The following is an 11,070-nucleotide window of genomic DNA, read 5'->3' on the forward strand; positions in this document are numbered from 1 at the left end:
AGTGGTTTGAGAATTAAATGGTTTAATACTCATATCCTTCTCTGTGTCTTATAGCTGACTGGTCTGATCTGACATTGATTTTGCTGCCCACTTCAGATCAGCTGTGGTGTGAGAGCCTGGTCCCTGCTTTAGGCAGTTCCACGCTGCCCTAAAGCTTAGCAACCTGGTGGAGGCAGGGCAGTACCAAGTTGCTTTTCCCAGCATACTAGGTGACTTCTGTCCTTTTTATTTTGAGCTTTATCTCACCACTTCTGCAGGCTCAGAGAGAAAGCACTATGCATTCACTGCAGGCCAAGCACCTGATTCCTGTTGCAGCAAGAGGGTTTTCCTGGCTGCTGATGGCTGGTGAGGCATTCTGCCATAGGGACACCCGGCACTGCCTTAGCCCCCTCTCTCACTAGCCTCCACCTCCATGACTTGGCACACAACCACAGAGGCAGAGGTTACAGGAGGAGATTGTATGTCTCTGGACGTACACATGAAGTAAGCACAATGAAATAAGCAAGCAGAAGATGGGCTCCAGCAAGAAAGACCGCAGGGGTGACCACCAGAATAGGTCAGGGAGAATAACAGCTGCCTTCTGAACTCATAGTTATTTCCAAACTGCTCCCCTTTTTCTTCCAGGGCCCCAGCTTCTGTATTACATACACAGCTTCTTTCCAAGGTATTACTTCAGAGAAGCTCGTCAGCACAAAAAGGGCAAGTGCTTTACAGGTCTCTTCTAAGTGTGTAGGGGACTGCAGTGTGCTATAGCCCTGTGATACAACAGAGGGGTTGACTCTTCATGTCCAAACCACACACCACTTGCAGCACAAACACAGATGCTCAGACCTTCCTAATGGGGAACAAGAGGGAGTCCTGAAAAACCCGTAACTGCTTCCAAAACTAGAGACAGGGTGACCAAGAATCTTTTCACACCAGCTCCATCACAGACTGGCGCATCTGAGTTAACTCTCTCATTGCTTGGCTTGCTGTGGCAATTGCTGCAGAGAGAAATCCTGCCTAAAGGCAGATGCTTCACTGGTTCTAGAAAATCCGGAGTAAACTGCACACTGGGGAGTGCCATCTACTGGTGTTTTAACAGCTGTCTCCACACACTTTTGTAACGTACTTACAACATGACAGGACTGTGCTTTCACTGCCCTTTTTGTTTTAAACAGCTATCCTAAATGCAGAAATCTTAGAGAAGAGCGCACCATTCTTCTACGTCCTGAAGACAACCCTGTCAGAGGTCCTGCAGCAGTATAGCCACCTTTCACGGACCAGAGGTCAAATCACACATGTGGCATGGCAGCAGGCCAGGTCACCTCAGCTCCAGGAATAAACTTGTAGGTGAAATAACAGATTTGTAACAGCTGCAGCCATTGGTTACCTTGCTTGGGCATAGTCAGGGTTATCAGACACCCCTGCTACAGTAACTTTTACTGTGGAGCTAGTTTAAATCTTCGTACTCAAAAGACAGATTCAAAGCCTTGGCTGCACAAGGCTTTCACTAGTGACTGCTCACCACTTGGGCATGTTGGACGTGCCAGAGCTGTTGACAAGTAGGGCTTTGGTGTTTGGCAGCTCTTCCACCTACCAGCTGCTCCGTGCAGAGCTGTGGAAACATCTCTGCTGATGTTTCTGGCTCAGCCAGCACATGCCATTCAGCTGCTGCTCTTCCACTGACCTCTGCAGCATGGGGTTGTTCTGCTGGGTCTGGGGAGAGCAGGAAAGGGCCTATTTGTTGAAAAAGTTTAAATAAGTCTAGGAAGTGGCTTAGTGAAAACTGTCCATTCAGAGATCAGTTTTTTACATATGTACAGATCTATAGTTTTTTAATGAACCTGGGAATCAGAGTTACAGTTTGAGGCCTGAAAGGGAGGAGGGTTGGATATAAGAATGACAGCAATGCTGGACTGAGGTTTGGGTGCCACTAAAATACTGGTGCAGGAAAAAATGCTGTTTCCCTTTGAATGAAGGATGGAGCAGGTGAGCCCCTCTCCTGACACAGCAAGGAGGAGCAGCAACAGCCCACCTGGGTGCAGTCCCTCCTTGCAGCTTGCACCAAACAGTAAGACCAACCACCCTAGGAGCAGCCCAGGCTTAGTGGCAATACCCTACTGCCCCCTTTCCAGAGGCAGAGGAGGGAAAAGCGAGGCCCTGACAGACCCCTTAGGAGCAAGGATCGGATATTCTGCCCATGAAGATAATAGTGTTGAGGGCAGCTTCCCGGATGAAAATGAGGAAGGGCCTGTTGGCATTGAAGATTATTCTGTTCATGGGGAAAGAACGGCCAGAGACGGTGACAGCTGTAGCAGCTGATGCTTCGCTGCCTTCTTCATTCACCTACCAACCAAAAGAGAAAATGGGATTAAAATATGGGCATTATGTAGTTATGTAGAGAGCTCACCCTCCTTCCCACCGAAGGTGCGTGCCCAGCTCCCACCTCTCCCCACAGCCCCAGATAACCGAGGAAGTGAACAGCATGGGTTCAGAGATATTTTTCATTTTAATGCTTTATGTTTTTAAAAACAAGGAGAAAGACACCCCCAAGACCAAACAAGGCTTACCTCGAGGAAGGCTTTATGGAAAGCCTCAGACACATACAAGTCTGTACGGCCCTCTGCAATGATACCTGAAATACAAAATGGAGAAAGTTAGAACTATGTTTTTAGACACCAGCTCAAGAGAGAACACATTTCCATCCTTCACGGCCTGTGTTCAAGCAGAAGGTATGTCTGCCCGAAAACAAAAACACTCTCCACCAACTGCAACTGATTGCTTCACTCCCACGTCCTTAGTGCAGAGCAGGGCTGTGTGTCCATGATGGGTCTTGACCACAGAGTCCATCATTGAATGCAGCAACATCTAAATGCTTTCATATTCTCGTTCCTCATGTGCTGCTGTACCTACTGCCCTGGCACCTGTGGAGGAACAGCTATCCCCCACCTCCACCCTGCACCACCCTGTCTCCACATCTGACCTGGGAGTCTGGCATTTTCTGGACTGAAGAGATCTTCCAGACCCATTTTTCTCAGCTTCTCCTTGACACTGAAGCTGTCCTCAACACGGAAACGAGGGAGGTAGACAGAAAGAGACACCTCCGTCATGGAGTCTATCCAGTCCTGCAGCTTCTCCGATGTCAGGTGTCGTTCCACCTCCACCAGCGGTGTCCCAGCTTTGGGCAGGACCAGCACCATCGTGATATCATCCCCTTTGTAAGGCAGCTCCAGCACCTGGACTTTGTCCTGGCGGAGGGACGTGTGGCGGAATTTGGACTCTTGGTACATAATCGGGACTTTGCAGGTCTCACCATGGGCTTTATGAAATAAATCCAGTTTTGTGTTTGGAGCTGGGAACTGCGATTTCCAGTGCCCCTAAAAGGGAGATGGGAGGGAAAAACATAAGCATCACTTTTCCCCGTGGGAAGTGGGCTGTTCCCCCAGTTTTGTTAGCCATACCTTAAAATAAATGGTGTTGACCAGGACCAAGACAGTGAGATCATCAATACCTCTTTCTGGGATCACTTCTGTAATGCGCTTCTCTGTCTTATTAGCCACCCACTCATTAATGATCTTCCTAGAAAGTTCTGGCTTCTCCTGAAGGAAGAAACCAAGAAAGGTTAAGTCAAGTGTTTTAAACACCTCTTTGTATCCCTTCTGCAGGAGTCAGACTAACAGTGTGTGTGCTCAGGGAGCTCCCAGCGTAGTGCTGCAGTGTTTAGGAGTGAAGAGCGGGGAAGCGACTGTGGTTAGTCTGTGGGAAGTGACTGGGATAGGAGGAGCTGCATCCCATACTCTCTCCTGCCTTCACACCTAGAGCAGGGCACTTCCTGTGGTCAAAAGATAGGGATGCAGCAAAAGCAGGACAGGAGGAAGGAAACAAACAAAAAAATCTCAAGTGGTTCAAACTCACTTTGAAGTTCAAGGGCCAGAGTTTCGCTCCATAAACTATTTCACTAACGTTCTGGTAGGTCTCATTAAAGACCAAAGATTTCTCCCCGAAGAGGCGGTTGGCTGATACCAGCTCTGAGGATTTGTTGGCTTTCTTGTAAAGCCGGCAGTTCAGCTTGGCAAAGAAGAAGTGGATCTGATCGGATGTCTTTTCTGAAATGGTGTCAAATTGGAAAACCTGGAGGAGCCAAACAGCAAAAAGGAATCCATGAGCAGGCTCTTACATTTGCATAGCTCCTGGACCCCACAGCAAGTGGTGATGCAGCCTTTGCCTGCTGCTCAATAGGCTAAATCATGGAGCCAATAAATTTGCAGGCCCTCAGAGCTTCATCCTCCCATGATTAATTTGGAACCCAAATCTACCTAAGACCAACGCATCACCAGCCCAAGCCCTAGTTTTGAAGAGTCCGAAATGGAGAATTAAACACTGCTCAGCATGCAGAAATACTGCTGCTACTCTTTCTAACTCTGGCTGCCTTGCTCTCCATCCATACTCTGCTTTTGACTGGTCTCAGTTTCTGACTGTCTTTGACCCAGCATCTTACCCAAGAGAAGACTCCAGCTCATGCTCACTGAAGTTCCTTCCCTAGAGCTATTGGCCGGGCTCCTGCCTGGATCTGCCTCTCTCCGTGCCTCTGTTCCCCATCCACTTTCATTGCCCCAGCTCTCAGGGGAAAATGCATCGTTTTGTACATGTCTGTGTAAGTGTGGGCATGGTGTAGCTAGATCCTTTAGGTGGTTGTGCAGAAGACACACTAAGGTCTTGGTGATGTTTTTCTCTGTGCATTCTGACCCCTGTCAAGGAACAGATTCTAGCTTTGCATATGAACCACCAGGCTTCCCCTGGTGCTGTTAAAATTAACATAGTTTATACACAGTGTTCACAAACTCCCTACCACGCCCCAGAGAGCCTCATATGAGATGAGGATTGTGCTCTTGGGGCCTGGAAGCAGCTCTCAGATCAGTGGAGCTCACAGGAGGACTCACAGGGTTTGTGCTAAATCCTCCTGCAATGATGCCAAAGGCTGCTCCTTCCCAGGAGGAGCAATTCTCACGGCCTGTTGAGTAACTCTGGTACATCTTACCTATTTTTGCTGGGAATGGGAATATGTAACAATCGTTCTGAGGGTAGATTTCTGCAGTACAACGAATTTTTTCTTATCTGCTCCTAGCTGCCAGCTGGAAGGGCAGTTATGATTTGTCTACTACTATCCAAACTCAGGGCTTTAAGGTACAGAAAATCACACAACATGTTACTCCACGTGAACATCCAGGATCTCTGGCACGATTTCCTATGAGGCAAAGGTGGTATTACTGGCCCTTTTGTAGGGAAAAGGGGGGATCTGCATCCTGGGTGGCTCAGTGAGAGAAGGTTTCCCTTCCAGTGAGAAGGGCTGCCCAGAGGAGAAGGCATAAGTGACGATTCTGGAGATGTGGTTCACTGCTCTGCTCTGCCCAGACTGTGTGGATAACAGCAGGAGAGCCCAACGTTACTTACTCCAGAGGCAGAATCTGTAAGGAGAGCAGCAGTGGGGACAAGTGGAGCAGTTTGATTCACACCTCCTGTTACAGGGAGAAAGGCCCCTCTGGGCTCCTGTCTGTGAGGAAGGTATGGGCAGTACCAAACCCCACATGGCAGAAGAGCACACCTGCAGTTGTCAGGCGAGCAGGTCTGACAGTGAGAAGGGTGCTCAGACAGGCAAGGAGTTACCTGGTCCCTTGGAAGAGCCAGAACTCAGATGAACTCAGCCCAGGACCAGAGTTCCCCTCTCTGAGTTTAGGAGCCCCTGGCCTGGGAAGCTCAGGCCCTTACTATGCTGCTCCAATACTGCCTCACGCAAGGAGACAGAAGCTGTTTAGTTCTGGGTGAGTGCTCAGGCTGCGCTTACGCTTACTACAAGGAGGATCTCAATAAGTAATTGATGTTCCTGTGCTCCCACAGGGTGACAGAGCCCTGGAAGCCAGGTGGACTGCAAGTGTCCCATGTGTCTTATTTTTGTCCCAAAGGAGAAAGGAAACGTGAAAAAGAGCCTTTCCCAATGGGACTTGATATTTCAGCTTTTCCTGCTTTTTGAAGAACAGGCTACAGTTCTCATTCCCTTCCCTCATCTCACAAATAGGCTTCCTTTCCTCCAGGCAAAACTAATCTCTCAAACCCAGGAAAGCTACCCCAAATGTGGGATCCACTTAGGGAATTAGAGAAAAGAGCTGGGATCTAAGACAATCCAGAGACAAGCAGCCTGTGTATATCCTTCCCAGGGGCTTGTTTAAATAAAGATCTCCCTTCCCAAGCCAGGAAGCCATGCTGACCCAGAGAGCCCTTTGGCAGCAGTCAGCCACTATCACATTTGCTGTCTTTCAGTCCCTGGTGACAGCTACAGAAAAAAGCTGAGGAAATGCCACTGACTTCCATGAGCTGCTGGAGGGTGCTACCACAAGCTCCGAGCTTGGTCATGGCAAAGGCTGTAGAAATGCTGAGGGGTGACATGAAGATGTTTTCCCCATTGTCCTTGGAGTCAGCCAGGTACTTGTAGAAGACAACAGCAAAGCGTGAGTTGGCCTTCGACAGCTCCCAGACCCGGGGGTTAGTAGACTCTGGGAGCTTGCCCTTCCCTGGCTCTTGCCCCTCACTCTCCTGGGGCTTCTTCTCAGGGTTGCGATAGATGCAGATGGGGTTCACTGGGATGTCGCGTGGCTTTGCAGTGCAGATGTCTTCCACGATGTAGTGCTCAGGGGCAGCCAGACCCCAGACACTGAAGAGACACACCACGAAAAGATGCATTGTCCTGGAACCAGAAAGAGAGCGCTTATATACACTTGCCTGCTCAGAAAACCCATGCTGCTGCCACAGCCTGCAGGCCCTGTTTTAACCAACATCAGAGTGACACGAGCCCTGTGGTCCTCTTCAATCATCCTTTTCTCCTCTAGCTGCAGGATAAACTGAAGGACAGACAGACACCACCAGCAGGACAAGCATGCCTCTGAGCACGCACCGCTTTTAGAATCAATACACTGGAAGTGGTGCTTTCCCAGAGCCCATGGTGCCCTCTGTTTAAGCAGCAGGCTCAGCCCTGACGAGTGTGTACAAAACTGATTTGAACTCCTGAGTCCTCCCCACCAGCTAGCCAAGGTGGCTACAGCGAAAGGACTCTGCCCTTGCAGCCTTTCCCCAGGCCTGCCTGTGACAGGAGCCAGCAGAGAGCCCCCAGAGCCATCCGGCTGCCCTGATCTGCAGTTCAGGTGCGATTATGCTTCTGTACAGATCCTACCCATCTTCCTCACAGGGAGAGCCCTCAGGTACCTCTGAGGTACAGACCAGACAGCCTTAGATAAAATGGTTTTGACTGCTTCCTTCCCCTTTTCCTGGTCTCTTTTTCCCCTTTCACCTGAGGTCTTCTGTCCCATTCAATTACTGTCTGTGATTTCAGGCTCACCTCAGCTTTACAGTATTTAAGTTACTGATGCAGGAAACACTACAGCAGAGAAGACAAGTGATAAGGAAGAGGTCTCCAGGAAAGTTGGTCCCTCCATGTACTGAGCATCTTTAATCCCTAAAAAGTGTATCAGTGTGTGTGGTGTAGCTACTGCATCACAGCTATTCCTGTCCAAAGTTCACAACACCTCAGTGTTGTGAACTGACTGTCCCTCACCTGAGGAGGGTAGGCTAATGTTAATAACCATGTTCCAGAAAAAGCAGACCTCTGAAAAATCTCCCAGACAGACATAATTTATATTTTCCACTTCTGCCAAAGCAGGGTGTCTGTACGTTCCATCAGCTTGGCACAAGGCCTCATCAGCCGCTGCAGGGCCGATTAAGTGGCACACAAGATTTCCTGTGCACTGTGGTTTTGAGATGCCCTTCAGATGACACTGTGTTGGGTTTGTTCACATACCCAGTGGGAGGAAGCTCATGGACCACAGCCACAACAGCTTGGGAAACAACTACTGGAAAGGGCTGGCAGCCAGCCCAGGACTTCTCTGTTTTGGAAGACTTTTTCAAAGATGATGTCTAGCTCGGGTAGGTCTCTGCCTGCTCCCACGTACTCACTGCCGCAGCTACCAAGCACTGCCTCCTGAGTACCTAAATTAAAGATCAGCTGCATTTTGTACTAGTGACCTCCATGTCCACGGTCTTGCCAGTGCTGGCGGGCCAGCACCTGAGGGAGGAAAATGAGGGCAGCTCAAGGGCCAATCTGGGATGCAGGAGACCTCTTGGTTCTTTTGCAACCCCCTCCTCTTGGGCTCTTGGGCAATGACTTCATCTCGGCTCCAGTTCCTCCGGAAAAGCAGAAATTACCTCATTTGGCACCAAGGCCGTATCAAGCCCCGAGAGGCCCTCTCTAGCATACACTAATAGCATAGCAACAAGTACTGCAAGAAAACATGCAAAACAAGACGTACTTGCTCAGGCCACAACCACTGCTCTTGCTGGTTACAACAGATTATCTTTCAAAATGTTTAGGATAGGTGCAATGCCACAACAGAGGTTGAGGGGAATCTAAAAGGGGAGGGAAATCCACCAAACGCAAAACCAAAAAACAAGACCCAGGGCAGGAGGGCAAGAGAAAGGAAAACTATTCAGACAATTAAAAGTACTCCAGGAAGCACTGCTCTTCCGAACCTTTCACTTCTACAGGAAAAATCAGCCAGCAACAAGCCAGGCACGCTTCTGTGCTCCACAGCCCTAAGGCCAGGTCCTTAGCAACCCTTTGCTGCTTGCCAGCAGTCCTCCCTCATCCACGTTTAATTCTCCGTGGCTCCAGCAGCACTGACATGCCTGCAGCCGGTCTCACCGCAGAAAGGACAACCTTGCTGCATTCCCTGCCCTGTCACTCTGCTCACCTCCAGGGAAAAGCATGTCCACAAGCACGTGCTGACCTGCCCGTACAAGCACAACTGCCTGCTTCTGTCCAGATAGAGGCAGATCATGGTGTTTGCCATCACACAAAGTGTTGCTAATCTCACATTTAAAACCCAAAGCACAAGGAATGGGGAGAGCACCTCATCTTCATCCTGTCCTGATTAAATGGGAAAGACTGTTTTGCTTGATAGTAAAGTCCTGACTCTATCAACCTAGAAGAAATACAGGACTTCACACTAATGCCTTAAATCAAATTTATCAGCCACTAAGCCTGACTTGGCCCCTGACGTGTCCAATCTTGTCTCTTATAGGCAAAAGCCCTCATTATTTCTTAGGCCAGCTCTTCGCCATAGCAACTGGTCAAAAACACTCCTCCTCCCTCCATAGTTCTTCAACACTCCCTTTGCCCCTGCAGCACTGCCACACACTCCATATGTCAACTGCTTTCATCTTGGAAGGATCCCAAAAATATTATTGCAACATCACTGCCTGAAAGGGGTTACTGGAAAGGAAAAATGTAAAAATTAGAAAGGGTTCCTTTTTCTGCTTCACCCCTGTAAGAGGTATAGAAAGCCAAGAAACAAATTGCTGATTCAGCTGAGAAGGCTCTGGTGGAAGCAGAGAGAAACTCCCCCATCCCATGCCTGGTGTGCAATACAGCTGGGCTCCAGCCAGTATAGGCCATTTCCACCCCACTGTTGCTCATCGCTGCATAAAGAGACAACTAACTGGGCTCGCAGACCCCCAGCTCATCCTCCAGCAACCACCCTACTGAACCTACCAGTGCTACCTATGGTGGCATGAATGTCCCACAGCACCCATGCAGTGTGCTAAAGAGCCCAGCAAATGTTAAGTAACTCAAACCATTTTGAGATTAACTTAGGCTCCTGAGAATAAAAGCCTTCCCCCATCCCCTAACACCCCAAAACCAGAGTGCAAAGCAAATTAGCAGTGCTCTTCTACAGCTCGGCAAGAGATCAATGATTACTTCAGGACAACCTGACCTTAAGAATTGCTCTCCAAACCATGAAGCATTGCTACAGGTTGGGGGATAAAAGTCAAGCATGACACTTCAGTGAGCTGTACAGAAGTGAGCCTTTGTGATTGCCGGGATGGGAGCACCCTCTCAAAATGGCTCCTCAGGCACAAGTTCAGAGTGAGAAAACACTGGCAGCAGCTAAAATTCACAGGCTCCTACAACAGGAAAGGAACTCTTACAAGGAATTAACTAACAATGAAAGATTAGGGGAACCTGTTTCTCTTACCTGCCCCTGTACCTCCAGCCTTCTGCTTTTAGGATGCAAATGCAAATCGTTAAGAGAACAGGCAGTCTTGCTTGAGCCCAAACCAGTCCAAAGCAGTTTCCCCACTGGACTTCTATGCGCAAGCAGAGCTGAGACGAAAGCAGGGGATGGTGGGAGGGGAGTAGGATGCTGAGGCCAAAGGCTGATGACCAGCTACAGAAGGTTAAACAAAGAACAGAGAAAAAGCAATGTTTAGTTTGAAAGAAGTTTTAAAGTTCAATCTGACAAGGGAAAGTTTGACCACCTACCCCATGCAAATGCCAGATGCTTTCAGTTCTTGCCAATAGAAAATTAACTGTTTTTACCATGAAAAACCCCCCCCCCCCCCCAACTTTCAAGACTTCAAACAATAATGTGATGATCTAAGGTATTTGTTAATCTCACTTTGGTATCTTGTAGCTCAGCAAAATGCTTCCTTCTGCCCCAAGCCCTGCTACGGCCCCATTCCCAAGCAGGCTCCAGTTGGGAGGAACTGCCCCACTTCACAGAGTTTCAAATATGTCCCCTCTTAAATACACTCACCTGTTCACTTGCAGAACTGGAAAGATGAGGATTAACAGCTACTCCCCGCACCTTCAGCCCACACATAGCAGTGTTGGGAGCAGGACTGAGCAACATGTTCCAGCCTAGGGTGCAGTTGCTCTACAAATTCAATGGCACTGCGTCCTGATCATCAAAACCCAGGAGCTGGCTGGCTGAGTGGGTGCTAAAGCCGCCCTGTTACTGGCCTCTAGTAAGAGTCCAGGTCTTGATGGAAAATGCAGCTGCAAGCTGGTTAGGGGGAAGTAAAAGACCTTACTATACCGTTAAGGGCTAGAATTAAATGGGACAGAGATTGTGGAAATAAATGAAAGGATGACATGCTCTGAAGCCAACTTTGTTTCCATGGGCTCCTCTCCAAAGCCTGGGGCCAAAGTGCCACTCTTAAAAATTGACTCTGCCCAACGTATTCTTGCTCTCTTGTCAGTTT

At 48.9% G+C, this 11,070-nt stretch overlaps 1 protein-coding gene across 1 annotated transcript; it reads right to left on the reverse strand.

Moving 5' to 3' along the window:
• Nucleotides 1–1,783: 1,783 nt before the first annotated feature.
• Nucleotides 1,784–10,224, reverse strand: SERPINC1 (serpin family C member 1). The gene is made up of 7 exons (XM_030493473.1): nucleotides 10,062–10,224; nucleotides 6,343–6,721; nucleotides 3,898–4,113; nucleotides 3,444–3,581; nucleotides 2,966–3,359; nucleotides 2,553–2,617; nucleotides 1,784–2,328 (listed from the first exon to the last, which is right to left on the reverse strand). The coding sequence occupies exons 2-7, from the start codon at nucleotides 6,715–6,717 to the stop codon at nucleotides 2,155–2,157; spliced, it is 1,362 nt and encodes a 453-aa protein (XP_030349333.1). The 5' UTR covers nucleotides 6,718–6,721; nucleotides 10,062–10,224; the 3' UTR covers nucleotides 1,784–2,154.
• Between the last annotated feature and the right edge of the window lie 846 nt (nucleotides 10,225–11,070).

The sequence above is a fragment of the Strigops habroptila genome, chromosome 8 (genome assembly GCF_004027225.2).
Source record: "Strigops habroptila isolate Jane chromosome 8, bStrHab1.2.pri, whole genome shotgun sequence".
Lineage (NCBI taxonomy): Eukaryota > Metazoa > Chordata > Aves > Psittaciformes > Psittacidae > Strigops > Strigops habroptila.

Bases quoted from the DNA above. Each gene is read 5' to 3' on its own strand.
- SERPINC1 (XM_030493473.1), bottom strand. From the start codon at position 6,717: ATGCATCTTTTCGTGGTGTGTCTCTTCAGTGTCTGGGGTCTGGCTGCC. The intron at 2,618-2,965 runs GTCAGATGTGGA...TTTGTATTTCAG, and splicing joins AGAAAATGCCAGACTCCCAG to GTATCATTGCAGAGGGCCGT. The intron at 2,329-2,552 runs GTAAGCCTTGTT...TTTGGTTGGTAG, and splicing joins TCCATAAAGCCTTCCTCGAG to GTGAATGAAGAAGGCAGCGA.